The sequence below is a fragment of the Mauremys reevesii genome, linkage group 11 (assembly GCF_016161935.1).
Source record: "Mauremys reevesii isolate NIE-2019 linkage group 11, ASM1616193v1, whole genome shotgun sequence".
NCBI lineage: Eukaryota > Metazoa > Chordata > Testudines > Geoemydidae > Mauremys > Mauremys reevesii.
Window position 1 is genome coordinate 76248208 of NC_052633.1, and position 25972 is coordinate 76274179.

The 25972-nt window shown below is 69.4% G+C and overlaps 1 protein-coding gene across 1 annotated transcript in view; it reads left to right on the plus strand.

Moving 5' to 3' along the window:
- The first annotated feature begins 222 nt into the window (after window positions 1–222).
- ASIC4 (acid sensing ion channel subunit family member 4) overlaps window positions 223–25972 on the plus strand; it is a 54461-nt gene continuing 28711 nt past the window's right edge. Inside the window, exon 1 of the mRNA XM_039494897.1 lies at window positions 223–1470. Within this exon, the coding sequence (XP_039350831.1) occupies window positions 895–1470 (576 nt within the window). The 5' untranslated portion in view covers window positions 223–894. The remainder of the gene's footprint in view (window positions 1471–25972) is intronic.

Genomic DNA, 25972 nt, shown 5'->3' on the forward strand with positions numbered 1-25972 from the left:
GGGAGGGAGCCCTAATCCCTGACAGCTGCTGCTTCGCACGGATCAATAACCCTTTTCACTTTTCCCGCTGCTTGTTCCGCGGGGAGCGCCATCGATCGGGCAGCTCCTCCTGCCGGCTTCCGCCCCGGATCGCGCAGCCGGCGAGGGAGGAGGCGGGTGGCCCGCGGCGAGGGCACAGCTGGCGGATTTGCACCTCCCAACTTTGGGAGCAGGAGCCCGCGGCAGGGAGGCGGTTAACGTCCAGGAGGATCCGCAGCCGGGGGATTAGGAGGGGCTGCTCTCCTGGCTGGCTGCAGGCTGCCTCCGCTCCCCGTCCCCACTCCTGCCACGGGACTGCTCCTCTTCTGGGGCAGGGGTGCCAGGGCCCGGCGGGTGAGCGGAGCCGAGGCTGGCAGTGCTCTCCGCTCTCCTTGGCATCACTTTGCCGTGGCCGAGCTGTTCTAACAAGTGGCTGGAGCTGCACTTCAGAGCCTGCCGGGGCTCGGTTCAGCGCGGCGCCCCTGCCCGGGGGCTCCGGTCGCTCGCGCCGGGCTGCACGGGGAAATAGCAGTGACATGTCTTGAATGATTAAGTATTCCCTGGATTGTATTAGCACATGCTGCCTACCCGCTGCCGTGTCTGCCGGGTCTTAGCAGCGTTCAGCGGAGGCAGAGGCAGGGTTATTTGACAGCTGTATTTGTGCTGATAAGCGAAGGCACAAGGAGACGATCGACTAGCGAGACAAGCGGGAAGCAGCGGCTGGGAGCTCCGGAGAAGGGCTGCGCTTGCCTGGGCGGGTGAGGTGTCCTGCCCCAGAGGAGCTCCCCCGTGCCCGTCCCCGGCTCTGGCCGGGTCCCCGCGCCGGGGGCTAGCTCGCTGGCTGGGCACGGTGGGCGCGCCGGCCGCTCTGGGCAGATGCCGATTGAGATCGTGTGTAAAATTAAATTTGCCGAGGAGGATGAGAAGCAGAAGGAGGAAGAGGAAGGGGACAAGGAGAGTCTGATCGAGGAGCCCGGCCGCCCGCGCGCCCACGACCTGGCCACCTTCGCTGGCAGCAGCACCCTGCACGGCCTCGGCCACATCTGCGGGTCGGGGCGCCTGGGCGTCCGGCAGACCCTGTGGGCGTTCGCCTTCCTGCTCTCGCTGGCCTTCTTCCTGTCGCAGTCGGCCCGCTCGGCGCTGCTCTACCTGGAGCGCCCGCACCTCACGGCGCTGGACGAGGAGGCCGCCCGCGAGATGCTCTTCCCGGCCGTCACCATCTGCAACATCAACCGCTTCCGCCACTCCGCGCTCTCCGACGCCGACATCTTCCACCTGGCCAACATGACTGGGCTGCCCCCCAAGGACCGCGAGGGGCACCGGGCGGCCGACCTGCTCTACCCCGACCCAGACATGGCCGACATCCTCAACCGCACCGGCCACCAGCTCGACGACATGCTCCAGAGCTGCAACTTCAGCGGCGAGAAGTGCTCCTCCCGGAACTTCACCGTGGTGAGTCCCGGCCCTGCCGCTCCAGCGTTGTCTGTTCCCCGAGGGAGAGCCCTTCCCAGAGCTCTGTGCAGGGGCTGAGCTGTGCTGGGGCAGGGCTCCGGGCCCCCGGACGGGCCGGTGCCGGGGGGAGCCGAGGGGTTGCTGGATGCTTTGGGAAGTTGCCGTTTGTTGCCTTGCTCTGGCCTGTGGGACCCTTCTCAGGGCCTGGCGGTTCTCTGGCCGGCCTGGCTGGGTGGCGCTGAGCCCGCCGGGCAGCAGGGGGCAGCCCCCAGCACTGGGGTGGCAGGGGGTCCACGAGGAGAGACACCCCGTGGGGTGCCAGGGTCACACGCGCTCGGAGCGCCCGAGCAGCTGCTGCTCCCAATGTGCCTCTGTCTCCCCTGGCAGCCTGCCCGGCCCTGGGCTGGCCCCTTCCACGCCGGGGCCCGGGCTGCTCCCGGTGCTGGTCCAGGCAGCGAGGCCCCAGCCGGGCTAGCGCGGGCGCCTGACGTCCCAAGTCCCCGCTGTGCTTTGGGGAAATCAACGTGCTGAGCGGGCGGATACCTGATGGGACCTTTGCCGCCCGTAATGACTCTGGAAATGAGCCGCTTCCCTCCTGCGGCTGCCACGCGGCCTGATTCCTCGCTCCTGGAGCAGCGCTGCCCGCGCCGGCCCGGGGAGGGGAGGCTGCAGGCACCGGGGGGCAGGGCAGCGGGTCTCCCCCAGCAGCACGAGGCCAGAGCTGGCCAGGGGAGATGCCATCTCTGTGGAGTGAGGGGCCCCCCGGGGAAGGTGGGGGAGAGGAGGGGGGCTCTGGGGAGGGCAGGATGCTGCCCCTCTCCCTGTCGGGTGTTGCCGGGTGCCTGTGGGGGGCAGAGGGGTCGTGGCTGGTGTGACTGTTGGGCAGAGGCATCAGCACGGGGCTGGGATCCCCTCCGTGCCTGGGGGGCGCAGGCAGCTGGCTCCTCACTGCCCCCTCCAGGGTCCCTGGGGGGCGCTGCTGGCCAGGCACCGGGGCTGAGCCTGCGGAGGGGGATCGAAGGCCGGGGCTCTGCCCAGGATGGGACGGGAGGGGCTGGCGTGGGGGGCTGGAAGTGAGGCCAGCACAGAGGGGAGGGGCTGGCTGTGGGGCTGCCCGGCGCTGGAGGGTTTGGCTACGCGCCAGGTCGCTGGGTCCTGCTGGGGCCTGAGCCCCGACTCCCTGGGGACAAAGCCCGGGGCCCTGCTGCTGGCGCTGTGGGGTGGCAGGTTGCTGTGTGGGGCCCACTGGAGGTGTGGGGAGGGATGTACTGGGGGGCAGAGCCAGGCACTGCTCCCCTCCCCCTGCTTGTGCTGGGGTGGGCGCAGGACTCCTGGGTTCTCACCCTGGGGGAGGTGGGCTGGAGCAGTGCCCTGGCCAGGAGCTGTGGGGCCGGCTCTGCCCAGGAGCTGTGGGGCTGGCTCTGCCCAGGAGCTGTGGGGCCGGCTCTGCCCAGGAGCTGTGAGGCTGGCTCTGGCCAGGAGCTGTGGGGCCGGCTCTGGCCAGGAGCTGTGGGGCCGGCTCTGTGTGCTCTCCTGGGGGGCCGGCTCTGGCCAGGAGCTGTGGGGCTGGCTCTGGCCAGGAGCTGTGGGGCCGGCTCTGCCCAGGAGCTGTGGGGCCGGCTCTGCCCAGGAGCTGTGGGGCCGGCTCTGGCCAGGAGCTGTGGGGCTGGCTCTGGCCAGGAGCTGTGGGGCCGGCCCTGTGTGCTCTCCTGGGGGGCAGGGCATGCGAAATAACCGGCAGGACCTTTACTGCAGGCAGCGAGTTGGAAATCAGCCTCCGGCCCGTCACCAGCCTGGTTCTTTATGGGCCGGCACGGGGGGAAAATCCCCGGCGTAAGCAGCTTCCGAGTCGTAAAGCCGGGCCGGGCTGTAAATCTCCCGCCGGCGGGGGCGCAGAGTCGCAGCCAGGATCCCTGCAGCTGGACTGCGGGTCCCCCTGCGCTCCGGTGCGGGAGAGACGCAGGGGCCCGGGCCCCTCCCCCGCCCGCGCTGCGCCCCGCCCTGCCCGGCGGCTCTTCCTGGGGGGCCCGTGTCTCCGGGGGGCCCGGGGTGCTGGGAATCTCCAGCCGGCCGGTTCCTGGCTTTGGCCTTGGCAGCGGCTGGGCGGGGGCTACTGGGCTGCCCCGGCCTGAGCCCGGGGTGCGGCCTGGTCCTGCCCCAGCCCCACGCAGCGGCCACAGCGTGTCCTGAGCGCCCCCCCCCCCGGGACGGGCTGCTCCGGGACGGGCACAGCCGGGCCAGGCCCCGCGGCACAGAGCCAGGGTGGGGACACGGGGGGGGAGGGGTCGCTCCCGGACGCTGGCAGGGGCCGGTTTAGCCCCTGGCTGGTAGCCAGGCTGCCATGTGGGCTCTGCCCCCCCCCCCGCTGCCAGGCTGTGAGCGGGCACTGGGCAGGCGCGGGAGGGTCTGTCGATCTCTCCCTGTCCTTGGCAGCTCCCCACCCCCACTGCGCCGGAGCCCGATGGGGGGGGGGCAGGGCCCTTCCCCGGGGCTGGCACCGCTCATGGCCCCCCAGCACCTGGTGCCTGCCGGAGCAGCCTGGGCAGGGGGCCGGGGGCAGAGCAGGTGGGGGGAGGCTGGAGGAGCCCCCAGCCCGGCTGCTGTCACCCCGTGCGCCTGCCGGGGGCGATCGCTGGCTCCTTGCGCGCTCAGTCTGGCGGCTGTTCTGCAAAGCGAAATCCCTGTCAAAAGCCTTTTGTCTCGGCCCCGGCCCCGCGAACCCGGCCCCGGGGAGGCTGCCGAGACCTGGCAGCGCTTCCGCCGCAGCTGGCAGGATCCGCGCAGCCTGGCACAGACCAGCCTCTCCGGGCAGGGGCCTTCGCGGGGCCGGGGCAGTTCCTGGGGCCCGGCGGGTCTGCGCTGCTCTGGCCGGCCGGGGTGTGGGGCGAAGCCTCTGGGATCGGGCAGCTAGAGCAGAAACTGAGCAGATAGAGCCAGGCGCCAGGGCCAGGCCTATGGAAATACAGGGGACAGCGGGGGCTGCGGGTCAGGAGTGAGGGGCACCGGCAGAGCTGTGAGGCTAGGAGGGGGCTACGGGTCGGGAGTGAGGGGCACCGGCAGAGCTGGGGGGCTGCGGGTCGGGAGTGTGGGGCACCGGCAGAGCTGGGGGGCTGCGGGTCGGGAGTGAGGGGCACCGGCAGAGCTGTGAGGCTAGGAGGGGGCTACGGGTCGGGAGTGAGGGGCACCGGCAGAGCTGGGGGGCTGCGGGTCGGGAGTGTGGGGCACCGGCAGCACTGTACGAGGACGCTGTTGGATGGAGGCATCGGGCACAAATCTGGGAGATTGAGGTTCATCCCTGTGTGACGCTGGGTGAATCCCTCCCACTCTGTGCAGTGGGGAGCCTGCGGGGAGCTGGCAGGACTCGGGGTCCCTGGGGACGTCCAGAACGTGCTGTGGGGATGTGGGGTCCCTGCTCTGCTGGGTCAGGGTGACCCCGCGCCTGTGCTGTGGGTGCTGCCGAGGGGCAGCGCCCTGGTGTGGCGAGACGGCCGGATCTGAGAGCGAAGGTGCCACCTGCCAGCAGCACCAGCCAGCTGGCAGAGCCCCGCGCTCGCCCTGCGTGGGTCAGGCGGGAACCCCCTGCTCGGCGGCTGCCATCCCTGGGGCTGACGCTCTGACCAGCCCTGCGAGCAGCCTGCAGCCCCTGGAGACCCCCCGCTGCCGGGGCTGGGCTGCTGGGGTGGCTGGGCAGGGAGGGGCCCGGTTCGGCCCTGGGCTGGGGGCCTCCCCCTCCCCGTATTTCCTGCGTGTTCGTTCCTGGCTCTGACAAAGGCACCGTGTGACTCCCGTGGCTAATCAGCGGCGCCCTCGCGGCAGGGCCTCTCGCTGACCTTTCCGCCAGAGCCGCCTGCCACAAATGGCACCGTGCCCGGCTATTTTTACTCTGGGTAAGTGGCTGGGCTGCTCCCCTCCCCACGCAGGGGCCGGGGGCCGGAGCAGGGACGAGCCGCTCGCTGCAGCTCTCGGGGGCTGAGGGACTCAGCGACCGGCACGGTGAGCGTGGGCTGCAGAGCCGGCCCCGGCCATAGGGCCCCCCAGCCGACCTGCAGGCCCCGGGGCCCGGCCTTCTCCTGTGCTCGGCCCCGGGGCCTGCAGGTCAGAGGGGCCCGGCCCAGCCTGGGGGAGCCCGAAGCCGGGTCCGCGCTGCCCCTCGCTGGGCTGGCCGAGCTGCCTGGTGAGCCCTCGCCAGGGAGCCGGGTTCTCTCCCTGCTGGTCTCGAATAGCCGGGGGCTCCGAGGGGCCCAGGCCGAGCGCCCGCTCTGGGGGGGCCGGGCCAGGTCTCTGTCTCCCCTCGGGCCTGGGCTGGCACGGAGCAGTCTAGGGCCTGAGCTGCAGTGGGGGAGGGGGTCCCCGAGTCCCCCTGCGCTGCCCCCCGGGGGCGCCGGCTGGTCGTTACTCCCCAGGCACAGCCGCTCACACAGGCCAGCCCAGCTCCCCCCAGCACCCTGCACCAGCCGGAAGCCCGCGGGGAAAGCCGGGCTGAGCTGCGCTGCCCCTGAGTAAACGGGCCGAGATCCTGGAGCAGCAGGACCCAGCAGGACGGGACAGCCCCCCACCTGCCTCCAGCCCAGCCCCCACTTACCCCCAACCCAGCCCCTTCTCCCAGCCCCCCTGCCTCCAGCCCAGCCCCCACTGCTGCCAGCCCCCAACTCAAACCGCAGCCCCCCCACCCCGTTCCCATCCCCGCCCCACGCAGAGCTCCCTGGGACAGAGACCCACATGCAGCCCTTGGGGCTCCGGGGTCGTGGGGCCAGGCGCCCGTAACCCCTGGCTGGCCACGCAGGGAGCGGGGCACTGGGCTGATCAGGGTGGGACCCGGATGCCGGCGCTGGCAGAGGGGGGCAGCCCCCGGGCTCGGACGGGTTGTGATTGTTCAGGACGGGAGCGGCGGGGAGGCCGGAGAGCGGAAGGATCCTTCCTTGGAGAGGCCTCGCCACAGGCGCTGGGTGCGGTTCTGAGCCCGACTGGCTCTGCTGGGCACAGCCGGGATCCCAGCACACCCTGCCCCTCACAGCCCCCTGCCGCCCCACACGCACTGCGCCCTGCTTCCCTCCCGCCCCAGCAGGGCTGCCCAGGCAGTGAGCACCAGGATCAGGCCGGGGGGCAGCGTGGAACTGCCACAGTGCCAGCAACACGAGCCCCACAGCACCGGGGCTGGGACAGGAGCAGCAACTGGCTGCAGCTCAAAAATCTCTAGAACAGGCTAAAGATGGGATGGCAGGGGCTGCGGGTCGGGAGTGAGGGGCCCCGGCAGAGCTGTGTGTTGCGGGGAGCCCAGGGCTGGCTGTGGGGGCTGCAGGTCGGGAGTGGGGGGCGCCGGCAGAGCTGTGTGTTGCGGGGAGCCCAGGGCTGGCTGTGGGGGCTGCAGGTCGGGAGTGAGGGGCACCGGCAGAGCTGTGTGCCGGGGGGGGGCAGGGCTGGCTGAGGGGGCTGCGGGTCGGGAGTGAGGGGCACCGGCAGAGCTATGTGCCAGGGGGGCCAGGGCTGGCTGTGGGGACTGCGGGTCGGGAGTGGGGGGCACCGGCAGAGCTGTGTGTCGGGGAGCCCAGGGCTGGCTGTGGGGCTGCAGGTCGGGAGTGGGGCGCCGGCAGAGCTGGGGGCAGGGCTGGCTGTGGGGCTGCAGGTCGGGAGTGAGGGGCACCGGCAGAGCCGGGGCCAGGGCTGGCTGGGGGGTCTGCTGGTTGGGAGTGGGGGGCACCGGCAGAGCTGTGTGCCAGGGGCCAGGGCTGGCTGTGGGGCTGCAGGTCGGGAGTGAGGGGCACCGGCAGAGCTGTGTGCCAGGGGCCAGGGCTGGCTGAGGGGCTGCGAGTCGGGAGTGGGGGGCACCGGCAGAGCCGTGTGTCGGGGGGAGCCCAGGGCTGGCTGTGGGGGCTGCAGGTCGGGAGTGGGGGGCACTGGCAGAGCTGTGTGCCGGGGGGCCAGGGCTGGCTGTGGGGGCTGCAGGTCGGGAGTGAGGGGCACTGGCAGAGCTGTGTGTCGGGGGGAGTCCAGGGCTGGTTGTGGGGGCTGCAGGTCGGGAGTGGGGGGCGACAGCAGAGCTGTGTGTCGGGGGGAGCCCAGGGCTGGCTGTGGGGGCTGCAGGTCGGGAGTGGGGGGCACCGGCAGAGCCCTGTGTCGGGGGGAGCCCAGGGCAGGCTGTGGGGGCTGCAGGTCGGGAGTGGGGGGCACCGGCAGAGCCAGGGGCCAGGGCTGGCTGTGGGGCTGCAGGTCGGGAGTGGGGGGCACCGGCAGAGCCAGGGGGGCCAGGGCTGGCTGTGGGGGCTGCAGGTCGGGAGTGAGGGGCACCGGCAGAGCCGTGTGTCGGGGGGAGCCCAGGGCTGGCTGTGGGGGCTGCAGGTCGGGAGTGGGGGGCACCGGCAGAGCCGGCAGGGGGAGCCCAGGGCCAGGCCGGGGGGCAGTGGAGCGGGGGGGCTGGTGGAGCTGCTGGCGGTGACGAGAGCCGATGGCGGGAGCAGAACACTCCTGTCCTCATGACATGTAATGAATTGACTCTAAAAGCTGGTCGGGGCTGATCTGGGTCATTTCACGTCAGGCTCGTACTGAGCCGGCCTGGGCAGGGGCAGCCGCTGGGGGGCGGCTGGTGCCTCTCGCTCGCCCCATTTGCCGTGGGGGCGGGGCCTGTTTGGTTAGCTCCGCCCCCTGCCACACTGGGGCGACCGGCGACCCCGGGGCCTGGCCTCCCCATTCTGCCCCATGTTCCTGCCCTCCAGGCCGGACCCACTGGATGACGCCTGGAGATGCCTCACCCCACTGTGGGGCTGGCAGATGGGGGGGCTGTGATTGGCTGCACTCCATGCGGGTGGCCCACTGCAGAGCGCTCTGATTGGCCAGAGTGCAGGGGAGTCTCGCTGCAGAATAACGTGATTGGTTGCGGGGGAGGGGGGCGGGAGGTGCGGAGTGTTTGCCATGGGACAATGCGATTGGCTGCACCGTGGGGCGGGGGTGGGGCTTTGCCTTTGCCCTCCTCTGGGGTCCCCGTGGGGTGGGGTCAGCGGGAGACGGGGCTTGGTGTGAATGGGGTGGAGGCCGGAGGCCAGACCAGGAGTAGCCTGAGCCAGGGGCTAAAACTGCCCCCCTCCTGCCCCACCCCCTGCCCCACCCTCACCCCGCCCCCTGCCCTGCCCCCCACCTGCCCCCGCCCCACCTCGGACCCCGCCCCTGCCCCTGCCCCCGCCCACCTCGGACCCCCGGCCCCCCCCTCGCCCCCTGCCCCACCCCGCCCCCTGGCTCAGCCCTGCCCCACCCGCACCCCTGCCCCGCCTCCGCCCCACCTCACCCCTGCCCCACCACGGCCTCACCCCTGCCCCCACCACGGCCTCGTCCCCTGCCCTCCCTAACCCCACCCCGCCCCTGCCCCACCCCGCCCCTGGCTCAGCCCTGCCCCACCCCACCCCTGCCCCGCCTCCACCCCACCTCGCCCCTGCCCCCACCACGGCCTCACCCCTGCCCCCACCTCGCCCCTGCCCCCACCACGGCCTCGTCCCCTGCCCTCCTCACCCCACCCCGCCCCTGGCCCAGCCCTGCCCCACCCCACCCCTGGCCCAGCCCCACCTTGCCACCTGTCCTGCCCCACCTCTCTCCCCGTCCTGCCCCCTGCCTGCACCTCACCCCCCCACCCCTGTGTCACGGAGTGGGGGGGAGTCCGGCCCTGCACCCCTCTCCCTGGGGCCCACAGTGTCTCTCAGCCAGCCAGTAACACGGAAGGTTTATTGGACAATAGGGACGCAGGCTACAGCAGAGCTTGTGGGCACAGCCAGGACCCCTCAATCTAGGCTTTCTGGGGGTGCAGGGAGCTTAGTTCCCAGCTAAAAGGTACGGTAACAATTGGAGATATACCAATCTCCTAGAACTGGAAGGGACCTTGAAAGGTCATTGAGTCCAGCCCCTGCCTTCACTAGCAGGGCCAATTTTTGCCCCAGATCCCTAAGTGGCCCCCTCAAGGATTGAACTCACAATGCTGGGTTTAGCAGGCCAATGCTCAAACCACTGAGCTCTCCCTCCCCCCTTGGGATTCCCTGAACTCCCCTCACCCAGCCCCAAACCGACACTGACCCACCCCCTCTCCAGCTGGCTCCCTGCCTTTGTCCAGCTCCCCGGGCAGAGGTGTTGACCTCCCCTCCCCCCTGCCTAGCTCAGGTTACAGGCTCAGGTCCTGTCCCTCCCCGGCTCCCCCATCTCCCACACAGACAGTCCCTGCTCCATCACCCCCTGCCCCTGCCTTGCCCTGGCCTGGAGCAGCAGTGGCTATGTGATGGGGTGGGAATTTTCTGTAAAGATTTTGTGTGAATACTGTGCGTGCCTCAGTTTCCCCACATGCTACTGGTTCAGGAGGCAGCGGGAGGAGACTGGCTGCTCTCGGACACAGGTGCGAATGGCACCCAGCTGTCTTGGGCTTGGGGGCCTAGTCAGTGGAGGGTCTGTGCAGACTATGGCAGAGCCAATCACCGGGATGTTTAATGTCCCTGGAAAGGAGCCAGCCAGGCCTGACCAGCCCGGAGCAGAGGGCTGAGATGGGGCAGGTGGGCCTGGCCAGTAGCCGGGGGTTGAACAGAGGCCAGAGGGACAGAGCGGGAACCAGGGGGTCGCCCCGCCGGGCTGGGGCTCTGGGGAACTAGGCTGTGCCCGTTCTCTGCTAACCAAGGACAAACCCGCCTGTCTGCCTGCGCCCTGCCAGGATCCCGGGTGCTGCACTGGGGAGGGGTGGGAGCAGGAGCTGCGTGCCAGAGCATCCCGGCACCGGGGGGCGGGGTGTGCCGGGCGCAGCCGGGCCGATGCTGCTCGGAGGGAGCGTCAGTCACTGGGGTGCGGGGCAGGGAAGCCGTCGCTCGGTGCCGGGGTCCCTGGGCACGTGCCGGCGGGAGCTGGTATCACCATGGGGGTGTGCCGGGCGCAGCCGGGCCGATGCTGCTCGGAGGGAGCGTCAGTCACTCGGCGGGGGGGGGGGCAGGGAAGCCGTCGCTCGGTGCCAGGGTCCCTGGGCACGTGCCGGCGGGAGCTGGTATCACCATGGGGGTGTGCCGGGCGCAGCCGGGCCGATGCTGCTCGGAGGGAGCGGGGGGAGCGTCAGTCACTCGGCAGGGGGTGGGGCAGGGAAGCCGTCGCTCGGTGCCAGGGTCCCTGGGCACGTGCCGGCGGGAGCTGTTCTCACCACGGGGGCGTGCGGAGAACAGAAGGTTTACGGAGCTGCACTAAATGACGTGAATAGTTTGGAGCCATAAAGAGGGACGGTTTTATGTCCGACGCCCGTACCCAGCGCTGCTGTTCTGCCATTGCGGAGACGGGGCGTTATTTATAGACGGCAGCGTGTGCGAGGGAGCCGCGGGAGAGCTGAAAGCCAGCCAGGGACCCGCGCTTCGCTCAGCGACTCATTTCCCAGGCAGCTGCCGTCTACACTTCTCACCCATTAAAAAAAAATTAACAAGTTTGCAGCCAGTCAGGTGGAAAAAACAATAATTGTTTGAAGCCGGATTTCCCCCTTTCCCACTGCCGAGACGAGTCGCCCGGGGTGAGAGCCGCCGGGCGCAGGCAGCACACGAGCGGCCTTGGGCCAGGCTGGAGGAGCCAGATTGGGCTGGGGGCATGAGCGGAGCAGAGGGGGGTGTTCAGGGCTGGGACAGCCGGAGGCTGCGGGTCGGGAGTGAGGGGCATTGGCAGGGCTGCGCCAGTCTCTCTGGCTGCACGGTCGCGCCCGCTGCACGCCTGCGTGTTACGTGGCACCTGGGGGTGGGTTTGTGCTGGCAGCAGCAATGCCTGAGGGCCGCTCACCCAGGGGTGTTAAGAGCAGAGGCCACTGGGGGCGACAGGATGGGTGCCTGGCACGTCTCCCGGTGAGCACGTGACCCAGCCGCGTCACCCATCACTCCCCTGTGGGAGGGGCCGCCCCGCTGCAGGCCCGGGTTTCCCGCACAGGTTCTGTGACGTGTTTCTCTTGATCCTCGGGGACTCCGGCGGGAGCAGGTGCAGCACTGGGCCCAGCAGCGCGAGCTCGGGGGAGGGACCACGAGTCCCCAGCAGGACGTGGTGCCTGTGCTGCAGGTGTTGCTGCAGGTGTTGGTGTTGCTGCGGGTGTTGGTGTTGCTGCGGGTTTTGCTGCAGGTGCTGGTGTGAGTGTTGCTGCAGGTGTTGGTGTTGCTGCGGGTGTTGGTGTTGCTGCGGGTGTTGCTGCAGGTGCTGGTGTGAGTGTTGCTGCAGGTGTTGGTGTTGCTGCGGGTGTGAGTGTTGCTGCGGGTGTTGGTGTTGCTGTGGGTGTTGCTGCAGGTGCTGGTGTGAGTGTTGCTGCGGGTGTTGGTGTTGCTGCGGGTGTTGCTGCGGGTGTTGGTGTTGCTGCGGGTGTTGGTGTGAGTGTTGCTGCGGGTGTGAGTGTTGCTGCGGGTGTTGGTGTTGCTGCGGGTGTTGGTGTTGCTGTGGGTGCGGCTGGTCTGGACACTCCGGAAGCGGCTGCACTAGCAGCGGGAGGGGCGCGAAGGCGCTTGGCCAGGTGACGGTCAGCAAAGCCCCGGCCTGGCGCCCTGTCCCATGGGTCACAGGGACACAAACACACGAGTGCCCGTGACAAGGGGCCGGCTCAGTCGGCACCAGGACGCTGGCCTTGGCCAAGACGCCCCCCACGACTTCTCCATTTAGACTCTGACACAAACAAGTTGTGTGTCACGTTCCCGGTGTTAGTTACCAGCCTCATGTCTTGTACCTGCTGGTTCGAACGAAGCATCCTCATCCGTTATCCTGTCACCCGCCGGCTCTGCTGGGGCTCGGCGTGTCCCTGGGCCGGCCCGCAGGCGCCCGACAGATCGGGGTGCGCCAGGCGCCGGCTCCGGCCAGGCACGTGCTGACCCCGCGGGGCCTGGCTCAGAGCTGGTGCGTTACTGTTCGGCCAACGCCCGGGTCCCGCAGCTTTCGGCTGCTGAGCTGAGGGGCTGGGATCCCTGAGCATAAGCCAGGGACACCCGGCGGCTTGGCCTGGGTTAGCTGGTGTGTCCCAGCAGCATCTGTCACCTCTGGAACCGGCTGGAGCTCAGCTGGGGCCATTTACCTGCTTCCACCTGGCAAATCGCTCGCTGGGTTCCTGCCGCAGCAACCCCCGGGCGCGGCTCCCAGGGCTCCCTGTGCGCACACACCTGGGATGCTGCTGGCGGGGGAAGTGGGACGGGGAGAAACCTGAACATTGGATTGTTGGTGTCTGTCACGGACGCACAGATCATGTACGGCCCCTGGGGGAGCCCCCTTCAGTGCGACAGCCCTTCTCGGGGGCCACTCTCTCCCGGGGTCCGGCCCCGCCACCTCCTGGAGCCGCATCTCTCTGAGCCTCAGCACGTCTGTCTGCGCCGTGGGCCCCTCAGGGAGCCCCTCGCTCTGGGCCCCCGGGGCCTCCTCACCCCGAAGGGGATTATACCCCCCGGCCCCCCGTTCTCTAGCCCGGAGCGACTCTCAGCCAGCGTAACACAGGAGGTTTATTGAGAGTTGAACACAGCACAGGAAACTCTCCTGGCCTCAGGCCTGGCCTCCCTCAGCCCAGCACATCCCAGTCCCCCTGCAGCCAGGGGGGCCCTGCCTGCTCCCCCCTCCAGCCCCGAGCCCCCCCTGCTTCCCAGCTGGGCATCTGAGATCCCCGGCCCCAGGCCCCCTCTGTCCATGGGCTTCTCTCCAGGGAAACAGGGTCGCCTGGGCCCCCTCTCCCCTCTCCTGTCCTCTGGCCCCTCAGGCTGGAGCCGGCTGGTCAGGTCACCGGGGTCCTCCCCCCGCAGCCCATTGTCCCCCACTGGCCAGAACCAGCTGCGACTCCTGAGCCGGGTCTCCGGGTCCCCAGTCGCTGGGGTCTCCATCCTCCAGGCCGGGCCGGGGTCCCGAGTCCCTCTCCGGTCCCGTGTCCCAACAAACTCCCTCTCCCCTCCCCTCGTTACACCAGTGACACCCGGGGACACTGAGCCCCCCCTCCCCCGCCTGCAAACCCTGGAAAACCACGAAATTCCCCCACCTTGTCACAGTGTCTGGGCCCATCTGTCACAGAGGCTGCTCCCCTGGGCGGTGAGACAGATCCCAGCGCACCCCGGGGACTGCCTGGGACTTGGGGAGGGAAGCACCCGGCGCGAGGCCTGTCAGAGCCAGGCCCCTGATTAATCACCAGCCTCCCCGGCCCTCCAGCCCGCGGATCATTAGCACTTTAATTCGCGGCGCCACTCGCTGAGGGCAGCTGATTGAGCTCAGTGCGTCTCATCTGGGGAGCAGTAATCAGCCGCAGCCAGGGACAACAGCCTGAACGGGGAACTGGGGGGGGCATGGAGCATGGGGGCAGCCCTGGGGGAGCAGCCCTGGGGGGCATGGGGGAGTCCTGGGGGCAGCCCTGGGGAGTCCGGGGGCAGCCCTGGGGATGGTGCTGGGGGCAGCCCTGGGGAGCATGGGGCAGCCCTGGGGGCACCCTGGGGAGTCATGGGGGCAGCCCTGGGGAGCAGCCCTGGGGAGCATGGGGAGTCCTGGGGGCAGCCCTGGGTAGCATGGTGAGTCCTGGGGGCAGCCCTGGGGATGGTGCTGGGGGAGGCAGGGGGCATCTGGCCCTGGCAGGGCTCGTGTGTGAAATGTCAGGGTGTTTGGGACGGGGCGCTCCAGCCAGAGGCTCGGGGTGGGTGCACGCTCTGCCCCGCTCGCTGGCATGCCTGGCGGCCGGCTCTGCACGAGCAGGGCTGTTCTAAGCCCACCCTGCCAGGCTGCCAGGGGGCTGCGCCGTGGGCACGGCTGGGACCCGCTGGTGCTGCCTGGGGCAGCTGGCAGGTGTGGTGTGTGGCTGGCGAGCGCAGAACCGTGCAGGCTGAGCGGTGACCTGTGTGCTTCCTGTCCAGGGGCCAGGGTGGCCTGGGGCTGAGTGGCCTTCCCCACAGGCGCGGTGACGGGCAGGTGGCCTGTCTAACCGGCTCCTGGGCAGAGCCGGCCTCTCCCAGGGCGGCACCTCTGCCTGCTGGCAATGCCCAGAGACGGCCTGGATCCACCGCGCCCACCCGCCTTGGGCTGGAAATCCCCACGGGCAGGGCACTGAGAGCCGGGGCAGGCTTGTCACAGGGAGCTGGGGGGGGCGGGCTGGATCCAGCTTAGCCGTGGGCCGGTCTCTTTGGCGTCTGTCTCTGTGTGGGGCCATACGCCCCCCTCCCTCTGCGTGCCCCACGTCTGGAGAGCCCAGTGTGAACGCGCTGGGTCGGACCGCAGGGCGGGGTTGCGCCCGGGACAGATGCGCCGTGTTCCCTGCATCTCACTGCTCGGGGATAACGCTCGGGTGACGAAGTGGGGCTGTTCTTAATGTTTCCTCTGAATACTCCGTGGGTGCCTCAGTTTCCCCTGTGCATTTCTTATGTCTCCAGTGCCCATAAATGGCCAACGCTGTCTCCTAGCAACACATGGCTGGGGCCCTTCCCCCCTGCCAGGGGATGCTAAAGGTGAACAAAGGGATCAGGTGACCTCCTGGCCCGGAAAAGGGGCTGAGCAGAGGAGGGGCTGGAGGGGGGTCAGTCTGGAGCTGGCTGGGGACGGGGAGTGAGGGCAGACGTGGGGGTCTGGCTCACTGCCCCCCAGAATGGACCCGGCCGAGGGGTCCTGTTCTCTGTACCTACAAGCTCTGTGTTAGCCCCTGTTCCTGTCATCAAATAAACCTCTGTGTCCCTGGCTGGCTGAGAGTCACGTCTGCCTGCGAAGTGGGGGGGCAGGACCCTGTGGCCCCCCCAGGACCCCGCTGGGGGGACTCGCTGGGGGAAGCACACGGAGGGGCAGGGGAGGCTGAATGCTCCAAGGAGAGACCCAGGAGGTGAAGCCGTGGGAGCTTCTTGCCCTGCAGACAGGCTGCTCCGAGGGAGAGGAGGCTCCCCAGGGTCCTGCCTGGCTTGGTGGGGAGCAGTTCCAGGGCATCGCCCGGGGACTCTGTGACAGCTCAACTGCCAGGCTCTGCACTGCCTGGGCCTCGCTGCCCCAGCTCCACACGCAGGGGCGTGTGTCAGTCACTGAGCCATGTCGGCATGTGGGTTGAGGATGATGCAGGGGCTGTGGGGAGATGGGGGGCAGCGGGGAGATGGGGGGCAGCAGGGGCGCTGGGAGATGGGGGCAGCGGGGGCAGCGGGGAGACGGGGGGCCTGTGAGGGCGGCGGGGGAGGCGGCCAGCCTGGACCAGGCAGAGCCGGCTGCAGCATAAGGGGCAGGATGCCCTGCGCGCTGACAGCAGCTGCCCCCCCCGGGGGGCTCAGGGCTGGCCCGTGCCCTGGAACAGGGGCCAGGAGCCCTGCCGAGGGGGGACGGTTTCCAGTCCCTGCTCCGGTAGGTTCCCTCCCGCCACAGGAGCGGTGTCACGGAGCCAGCGCTGCTGTCAGCACGGTGACAGAGCCGCGCTCCACTGCCCAGGCGTCTCTAGCGAGTGTCTCCCCAGCGGGCACCGGCCAGCGACCTGGCACAGCTCCCCACACACACACACACCAGGGTTCAGAGCATCCCTGTGACAGCCCCCCCCCACGGCACCATCGGTGCCGCCGTCGGGCCTGCCAGGGCCGTGGGGATGTGACACCTCTTCGAGTGAGGGATCCAAGCCACGGCCAGGCAGTCCCACTGGGCCAGCCCGGGACTCACCCCAACCATCTCCCAGCCCCGACCCACAGCCCCCTGCTAGCCCAGCCCTGGGCTCTGCCGGTGCCCCTCACTCCCGACCCGCAGCCCCCTGCTAGCCCAGCCCTGGGCTCTCCCCCCACAGCTCTGCCGGAGCCCCTCAGTCCCGACCCGCAGCCCCTGCTAGCCCAGGGTTGGCTCCGGCGTCTGTCGCTGCCTCAGGGAAGGGCCTGGACATGCAGGCAGCTCGTGGGTCGCTTGGGGGCTCTGGCCCCTGCCAGTCCAGCCAGGGCTGCTGTGGATGGGAAGGGATCCCTAACCCTGGAACGCCTGTGGCTGCTGCTCCCAGGGGGGAGGGGATGGGTCCTTGGGGCAAAGCGCCTCTGTTCCTGCAGCCGCTCCCCCGCCTCCCCCCGCCCTACTGCCCCCCCCAGCCACGCTGCCCCGGCCCCCCTGGCCACGCTGCCCCGGCCAGGCTGCCCGTTCCTGCTGGGCCCGGCGCCGGGCCGGCGAGTGGCCGGGCTGCAGGAGCTGGCGGGGACGGGGCCACCTCCAGGCACCAGCCCAGCAAGCAGCTGCTTGGGGCGGCCACGGGGAAGGGGCAGCACGTCCAGCTCGTCAGCGGCAATTTGGCTGCGGGTCCCTCACTCCCTCTGGGGGCGAAGGACCAGCCGCCGACTTGCCACCGAAGGCTGAAGCAGCGGCAGTGGAGCTGCAGGTCGCAATCGCGGCTTTGTTTTGGTTTTTGCTGCTTGGGGCGGCAAAAACCCTGGAGCCGGCGCTGGGCGGGAGGGAGATGCCGGATCTCGGGCTGGACCAGCCAGCGGCTGATCTCGGGTCCCTCTCTGTTAATCAGAGATCAGCCACGACGAGACGCGCTAATTACGAGCGGGAGCCTTTGTCTCGCAAGCCTGATTGTTCTCGCAGCGACACCCCCCCCATGCCGTGCCGCGGGGGTGGGGGGTTATCGGCTGATCCGGCCTGGCCCGTCTGGGCCCATTGCCGCCTGGCGGGTCCTGGGCGAAGGTGGGTCGGAGACGTGGCAGGGCCCAGGCTGGTGGCACAACGGGCTCTGGGGTGTGGGGCGTCCTCTGCTTCGCGAGATGCTCTGCACAGACCCCCGCCCGCCGCGCCGCTCCCCGACATCGGTTCCTTATCGCCTGACACGGCCTTAATTAACTCCCCAGCCTGATAACGCGCCGAGCCCGGCTCCGGGAGAAACCTGCCACAGAGACCGGCTGGGCAGCGCGGAGCTGGGAGATACGGGGGCATGGGGGTGGTACGGAGAGCTGGGGGGGTATCGGGGCGGTACCAACAGCCGGGGAGAATGGGGGGCGGTACCGACAGCGCCCTACCCCCCACACTGCCCCCCTGCCCCCTACCTCCCCCATGCTGCCCCCAACCCCCTACCCCCCATGCTCGGGTGACCCCTGGGCTCCGGCAGCGTGTGGGGCAGGGCAGGGCCATGCACAGGCGCTGTTTGGGGTCCATACCTTCCCCTCTGGTGTCTTCACCTCCCCCTGCCCCCCGGAGCCCCAGTGCAGTGGGGAGGCCCCCCCACGGGGTCAGTCACAGGTTCCTGGCATTGGGGAGCCTGGCTCGAGTGGGGCCCTTCACAGGAGTCGCCTCCGTGGCTTTGCCAGGGGCTGCTGGCGGGGGGGGAGGGGTTAGTCGGGGGGGTCCCTCGGCTGATCCCTGTGCTGGCAGCACATTGCCCCTCCCTGGGTCCTGCCCTCAGGGGATCCCTGCCCCCATCCCGCCCTCAGACGGGGGCTGGCTCCGCTCCCGGCTGCCCCGTGCTGACGTCTCTGGGGCTGTGGGGTCACCCCCTGCCCCCGTGTCCCAGCAGGGAAGGGGCATGGCAGGGGGCCCTGAGGCTGAGCTCCCCGCCCTGCCCCCCAAGTCCCGGCGTGGAGCCGCTCTCAGCGCAGGCCCCTCCCCGTGGGGCGCCCCATAAACCCGCCCGGCTGTGACGGGAGCCGAGCTGCCAACGCACCGTCAGCGAATCTCTCCCAGCGCAGATGGGAGCCGGCGCCACCCGCTGCCCACGGCCCGGGGGGGCTGCCGGGGCCACACGCGGCTGCTCCTGGTGCCAGCGCAGCACTTCCCGCCGCCCCCCCCGCCCTGCCCCCGCCCCGCCCTGCCCCCACCTGTCCCCCTCTGCCCCCACCACTGCCCACCTCCTGCCCCCCTGCCCTGCCCCCACCTGTCCCCCTCTGCCCCCTTCTCCCCCGCCCACCCCGCCTGCCGCCCGCCGCGGCCACCCATCCTCCTTCTGTCCCCTCCTCCCCCCCACCCCCACCCACCCGCTCTGCCCCCTTCTGCCCCCCACCTCCCACCCCCTGCTCTGCCCCTCGCAGCCAGGGAGCCGCCTTGCCCTGGCGCTGACACCGCTGGGTCACAGGGAACGGCCCCATCTGGGCGGTGCAGCCCCTGGCGTGCGGGGAGCCCAGGGGCCCTGGGGGCCGGGGCTGCTGGCACATTGACCGTTACCGATTAGCTCCGCGAGGGGATGGTCCGGGGGGGGGGGTGCCACGAACGGCGGCTGGGCCCTGGCGGCTCCGGCTCTGCCAGGCAGCACCGCTCCGGGGCGGCGCAGGGCCCATGACACACGGCCCGGCTGGGGGGATGCAGGCGGTGAGTGCGGCCCGGCCGCAATGGGTCCCTGTCCCAAGAGCAGCCCGGCCGCCAGCCACTCCCTGCCCAGGGTCGGGCTGGCTGCGCACGGAGCCCAGCGTCGCCCGGCCGGCACGGCACTGGCACTGGGACTGGGACGGGCCTCTGTGTGTGTGTGTGTGTGTGTGTGTGTGTGTGTGTGTTGCCCCCTGCTGGCGGGGCTGAGCGCTGCGCTGTGTGTGTGTGTCGCCACCAGCTGGAGGGGCCGAGCCCTGCCCTGCGTGTGCGTTTGTGTGTGTGTGTGCGCGCGTTGCCCCCTGCTGGGGGGGCTGAGCGCTGCGCTGCGTGTGTGTGTGTGTGTGTGTGTGTGTGTGTGTCTGTGTGTGTGTGTGTGTGCGCGTTGCCCCCTGCTGGGGGGGCTGAGCGCTGCGCTGCGTGTGCCAGGCGAGCGGGGCCCTGGCGGGCACAGCTGCCCCCGGCGCTGGCTGGCTCGGTGGGGCCGTTCCGGCAGAGCTGCCCGCGCGGGGCCGGGAGCGGTAATGAGATGGATGCAGCAGAAGGACGGCGAGATAAGGCGCCGGCGCTGCCCCGGCAGATTAAAGGCCTGGGATTAAGCAGGCGGTGCCAGTTCTGCTGCCTTTTTATCTCGCTGCTTCTCCCGCCATCCCCGGCAGGGACCTTCTCAGAGCTGTCAGCAGAGGAAATTGTTTGTTAACCCTTTGGGGATGAGCGCAGGCTCCTCCGGGCCGGGCGCCAGAGCCCTCCCCAAGCCGCTGCCTGCCAGGAACAGCCACTCGCACCCCCCATGTGCGGGGGCAGCTCTGCCCCCACAGCCGCCCCCACGCCAGCCAGGCAGGGCCGTGCCGCCCCCCGGCCTGCGGCTGCCCCCGTTTCCCTGCGGCGGGCCCAGGAGGGTGAGGGTGGCAGGGGGGGCCTGGCCCCTTTCACCAGCCACGTCAGATGGGAATGACGTCCCGTCCCTGCCAGATGGTGCCCCTGAGGTGACAGGCTCCGTGCTCACCCCCGAGCCGAGCCAGCCTGTGACACAATCGGGACAGCCTTGTTCGCCATGGGAACACGACACCCCCCCCCCCCCCCGAGTCCCGCCGAGCCCTTGGGATAGTGAAATCTTGTGGCAGTGAGTTCCGCAGGCTGTGCGCTGCGGGGGAGCTAGCCAAGAGCCCTCCATTAGCCTTCCAGCGTGTGTGTGGGGCCCTCAGTCACCTCCCCTAGGGTAGCACAGCCGCTCTCTGCCCCTCCTGGGCACCCACCTTTACCCGGCCATGGGCTCCAGGCGTAACCCGCTTAATCTGGGAACCTTCACCCTTCCCCGGTTCCTAGGGCTCCGGGCGTGACCTTCTGCGGGTTTGTGGGGCTTTCCTCAGGGAAGGAGCCTTATGCAGCAAATCCTTAACCTCGAGTTATTAACCGTCCGGCGCACAGACCCACGCTGAGCACACGGTGCTCACCGCTCCCAGTAAGGCAGAGCAGCTTTTCCTGCTGGCCCGTCAGGATCCGCTCGTCCGTCGGGGGCTCCAGTTTCTGCCCGGTGTCATTGGCAGCTGGGCAGAGCTCTGGCAGCTCTGATCTCGGGTTGTGTCCTGGAGCTGGTTCCCAAAGAACTTCCTTTTGGGGCCCAGGTTAGAGAGTGAACCGTGGGTCCTGCTTCGCTGGCCCAGAACCGGGCACGTCACTGAGTCTTGCAGAACAATCCTGTGCCCGAGCCGAAGCGCCTGAAACGATCCTCACCCCGTCACAGCCCCCCGCCGCCTTCGCTGATTTACGTCTTGCAGAATTAGTTACGCCACAGCCCGAAACAATCGCAGACCCGGCCGGGCCCCCCAGCCGCACGCCCGAGAAGCGGGGGTGGGAAAGGCAGAACAAGCCCAGTAGAGATTTCACATCACACTGGTGCTAAGTGGTTCCTTGCCAGACACAATCGTCAGCGTTTTCTGTAAACCTCTTCGGCTGCGTTTCTCTGGGGGGGGCACTGTTAGGACAGGAGCCGCCGGCCCGGCCCGTATTACACTGGTCCGTGTCCTTTAGAGGGAATGTGAGGATGTGACTCGGTTTCTTAGGGCTGCTGCTGCTACTAAAGGAAAAGGCCTCAGGCCACATGTCCCGGCCTCCCCTCCCCGGCTGGGCCCTCCGCCCCACCCCCATTAATGTATATTGACACCCGCCTGCCCTGCCTGGAGCTCCTGGGCTGGGAGGGAACCTGCCCCGTTGGCCCTGCCCTCTGCTGCGGGTCTCTGGGCCGGTGCTGGATCCAGGGAGAGCTTGGCCGGAGTCTGCCCCTCGGCCGGCGGGCGGGCGGTGCTGACCCGTCGGAGAGCCCGGGCCCGTTCCCGGCTCGCGTGCTGAGATACTGAATCAATCGGGCAGAGCAGCGCAGGGCTGGGTGTGCCGCTGGCTCAGGCGTGTTGCAATCATGTAACACACATGACAGATGCGGGTGCCTGGCACGCTGCTCCCAGGGCCAGAGGAGCGAGAGACAAGGGGAATCTGCGTAGTGGGAGCACGAGCCCTTGGCACAGCAGCTGCCTCCCAGCAGGTGCCTGCGGCACCCTGAGGGCAGGCCGGGGACCTGGGCAGGGGCGTGTGGGGAGCTTGTGGGGCACAGCTCCGGGGCGGCTGGCTCAGCCCGTGCTGTGTGCCGTGGGCATTTGCTGTTGTTAGCGTCTCTGGTGTGGGCCCAGGACAAGCGCCGGGCAGACGGCTACACTCACCAGCAGCACCCAGAGGTGGGATCGCGCGGCAAAGGGCTCGGATCAGTGGGCCAGGAACCGCTTTCAGAACCCACGTCACCTGCCTGCGCCGTTTGCGAGCGCCTCTGTTCCGGGACTGGGATATGTGTGTGTCACACGCCGAATGGCCCCACACGCCACATCACTGAGCTCTGCTCCCAGGGGAGCCGATGGGCCAAGCGCTGCCCCCCCCATTGCTCTGGGGTCAGGAATGGGGTGCTGGGGGGAGGGGTCAGACAGCACCCTAAGAACGTTCCGGGACAAAGCCAAGCCTGGAAATGCAGCCCAGCCTCATCCCCGCAGGTGTCTACACTATGGGACAGCCGGCCTGGGGGCACAGGGCTCGGGGGCACCGGCCTGGGGGCACAGGGCTCGGGGGCACCGGCCTGGGGGCACAGGGCTCGGGGGGCGCCGGCCTGGGGGCACAGGGCTCGGGGCGCCGGCCTGGGGGCACAGGCCTTGGGGGCACAGGGCTCGGGGGCGCCGGCCTGGGGCACAGGGCTCGGGGGCACCGGCCTGGGGGCACTGGGCCCGGGGGGCACAGGGCTGGGGGGGCGCCGGCCTGGGGGCACAGGCCGTGGGGGGGGCACCGGCCTGGGGGCACAGGGCTCGGGGGGCACCGGCCTGGGGGCACAGGCCTTGGGGGGGGGACTGGCCTGGGGGCACAGGGCTCGGGGGGCACCGGCCTGGGGGGCACCGGCCTTGGGGGGGCACAGGGCTCGGTCAGGGGGCAGGGGCCAGGCTGCGGGGAGGCCCAGGGGCAGGGTTTGGGGGCCACGTGTGGCCGGGGTACAGAGCTGCAGGAGCAGGGCTGACGCTGGTGGGGCCCCTGGAGTGGGGGAGCCCCGAGCCAGGGTCTGGGGGTCCGGCTGGGGAAGAAGCCCAGAGGGTTGGGAGCTGGCCCCAGAAGAGGCCTGGTGTGACGGAGCAGGGAGCAGGGAGCAGGGCGGATTTGACCTGGGAAGGTGGCCGGGGAGTTACACTGGGGATGGGAAGGAAGCTCCCTGAGCTGTAACCTGAGCCAGGAGGGGGGTTGGGTGAAGTGACACCTTCTGCCTGGGAGCCTGAACAAAGGACAGGAAGACCAGAGGGGAGGGGGCAGAGAGCTGCTGGGGGGGTTTTAGTTTCAGTTTGGGCTGGGTGGTGCAGTGCAGGGAATCCCAAGCTGGGGTCTAAGCTCCCTGCACCCCAGAAGGACCAGATTGAGGGGTCCTGGTTGTGCCCACAAGCTCTGCTGTAGGCTGCGTCCCTATTGTCCAATAAACCTTCCGTGTTACTGGCCGGCGGAGAGTCCCGGTGAATCGCAGGAGGAAGGTGCAGGGCCCTGACTCCCCCACACGCCGACACACCTGGCTGCGCGGAGGCCGAGCCGCAGGGCCTGGGGGGCCGACGAGAAGGGCCCAGCTGGGACTGGCCGCGGCAGGTGAAGCGCCCACCAGAAGGGCGGGAGGCAAAGCCCCCCACGATGGGGCGTCCAGCTGGAAGAGGCACCGGAGCGATAAGGGTGTATGTCCCCCCCCCGCCCCCCCACACAAACTCTTTCATCTCCAGGGACTTGGGCTCAGATTTCGCCCCAGGCCCCCAAGCCCCTGTGCAGCCCTGGCTACGTGGGGCCAGTCAGTGGCTCAGCCCCCAACGTGCCCCAGCAAGCAGCAGCCACGGGAGCTGGGCTCTGACGCGACGGCCTCTGCCGAGCCCTTCCCAGGGCACTGCCCCAGCCCCGCCCGCGGCTGACCGGGCGGCAGCACGAACGAGCAGGGGCTGGGAGTCGGGAGTCCAGAGTCTCACTCTGCCTTGGCCTCTGAGTCTCTGTAACCTCAGACAGATCCATGACTCAGTTTCCCCACCTGGGATGTTTGACTGTGCAGCCCAGGCTGGTGTCTTTGACCGTCGCGCTGGGGGTGCCGGCCCCGCCACTGCTCTGGTTCTGGTGGGACAGACGGCAGCTGGGCTCCGTGCCCAGCGGCTGCTTTCCAGGCTGGGCAGTTCATTTCCGGCCTGTTTGGGACCCCCTGTGCCGTGGTTGCCGGCTGCGTGTCCTGCCTGGGGCTGGCCCGCCCCTAGGGGGACCCGATGTCCCGACTTTATCGGGACAGTCCCGATGTTTGGGGCTTTTTCTTACATAGACTCCTATTGTCACTGCCGTGGCTCACGGGGCTGCGTGTCCTGCATCGTGGATTTCTGCTACCTCCCGAGCGTCGCGGCCGCCGCTCCAGCTGTGCGCAGGGGATGCTGGGTGACGGTCACTGGTGGATCAATGAGTGTCCGTGCTTCCCGCACCGCGATAGCCCAGCCCGGCCGGCTGGACCGGTCGCTGCTGGGAGCTGCTGGCGTGTGGCTCTTGGGTCCCCTCACACTGCGGCGATTCCCTCGTGGGCGCGCTCGGAGCTGTCCTGGCCTCTCCCACACGCAGCCCCTAACTTGGTGACTCACCCAGAGCCGTTACTGTATCCGGCAGGAGAGCCGTGCCACAGCCCAGCGCCGGCTGGGTGACGTAGCTCTGGGGTGTGACCACATCTGGGGTGTCCTGGACCCGTGCTTCCCCCCACCCGGCCTCTCAATGACCCTCCCCTCCCTGTTGTCACAGGCAGACCCACGGGACCCATTGGAAACGCAGTGGGCTGGTCCCCCAGGACGGGGGAGCCCTCCACCCACTCTGTCCCCACGGCACAGCCGGGACGAGGGAGGCCGGGAATCTTTCCGTGGTACCAGTGTCAGTCCCTGCAGTGTCCCCTCTGGGGGTGTCCCACGGGGCCCCTCTAGTCTCCTCCACTCTGTTCTGTGGAGGATCCTTTCCCGCACTCCTCACTGCAGCACCGGGCACTGCCCCACCGGCCATTAAGTGCCATGGCTGATCCCTGCCCCCGGGAGTCGGCCTCTCCCCAGAGGAGACGTGTGTGCAGGGCTTTGGTTCGGGGTGGTGTGTCCGAGGGGCTGGGTGGAGCCGGGTGCCTGTGTGACAAAGTGGGAATGTTCTTAACGTTTTCTCCGAATACGGTGGGTGCCTCAGTTTCCCCTCTGCCTTTCTCAGGTATCTAGGTGGTGGGATGGGGGGGTGATTGGTGCAGAGCCCTAGGGGGCAGGTGTGACGGTGTCTGCACAGAGACTGGCGACTCCCTGTCTGCTGGCAAGTGACGGCCTGGGCCCCTCCCCGGCAAGGTGCCAGCTGAAGGTGCTGGAGACACAGCGATCAGGGACGAAGGCAGAGGAGGGGCTGGACACTGTCAGTTGGGGGCTGGCTGGGGACATGGAGGGAGGCCCAGAACCGGGGTCTGGGCTCCCCCCCCAAGATGGACCCGGCCGAGGGGCCGGCTCTCGCTTTACCTACACGGCAGGTTTGGTCACTAGCCCCATGGCAGAGCTCGGCCATTCCCAGTAACGCAGACGTGCCCTGGGGCGGCTCCGTCTGTACTGAGGGGGCAGCCCTGCTTGCGAGAGCCTTCTCCTCTGCAGCCCCCGCCAGGGGCACGGCTCCCCGCTCGCCCCCCTCGGCAGCCCCCGCCAGGGGCACGGCTCCCCGCTCGCTCCCCTCTGCAGCCCCCGCCAGGGGCACGGCCTCCCTGCTCGCCCCCCTCGGCAGCCCCCGCCAGGGGCACGGCCTCCCTGCTTGCTCCCCTCTGCAGCCCAGCCAGGGGCACGGCTCCCTGCTCGCCCCTGCTCGCTCTCCTCTGCCAGGGCTCGTCCTGCCAGGGCCTGTGTGTGTGTGTGTGGGGGGGGCTGCATGCTGGTTTGCAGGTGCAGGTGGGAACTCGTGTCAAAGCAGGAGCTAAGTTCCCAGGCCAAGCCGGGCTGTGACTCCAGAGCTGGGGGGAGGGGGGGGTATTGTCAAGAGCAAAAACATTCCACTGGGTCAGAAAATTACTGCGGAATCAGGCTTGAAATGAGTCGAAATTGCTGAATCCAAACAGATCTAATATCCCAGGCGGTTGCAATGCTGGCGTCAGCTCTGCTGCCTCCCTCCTGGGCACCCAGGCGGTGAATGTCAGTGACTGCGCGCTGGGAAAATGGGAGCTGCAGGTCGGGAGTGAGGGGCACCGACAGAGCTGGCGGGGAGTGGGGGTGGCTCAGGTGGGCTGGAGGGTCTGTCCCACAGCAGCAGCCCTGGCTCTCAGCTGGGGTCCCCAGGCTGGAGCAGGGTCCCTGTGAAGGCCAGTGTGGGGGGAAAACCCTCTGATTGGCTGCTCTGCCCTGCCCAGCCGCCCCCCCTGCAGATAGTCTGTTCTCATGGGAGGGGGAGGGGAGCACAGAGAGGCCAGCGGCTCGGGGCAGCCCTGACCTGTGACGAAGTGGGAATGTTCTTCATGTTTTCTCTGAATGGCGCGTGCCTCGGTTTCCCTGTGGGCTACTCCAGTATCTAGGTGGTGGGACCGGGGGTGTGACTGCTGCAGGGACCCCCCGAGGGCAGGGGGTGATGAGCCCTGGGGGGATGGGCCGTGGGGGGGTCTGGGCAGGGGTGACGGGTCCCTCCCCCAGCTCTGCCCGCGCCTGCCAGGCCGTGCCCTGGCTCTGCCTGCGCCACTTAGCTCGGCTGTGCCACGCCGGGCGTCTCCCCTGGCAACGGGCGTGTGTGA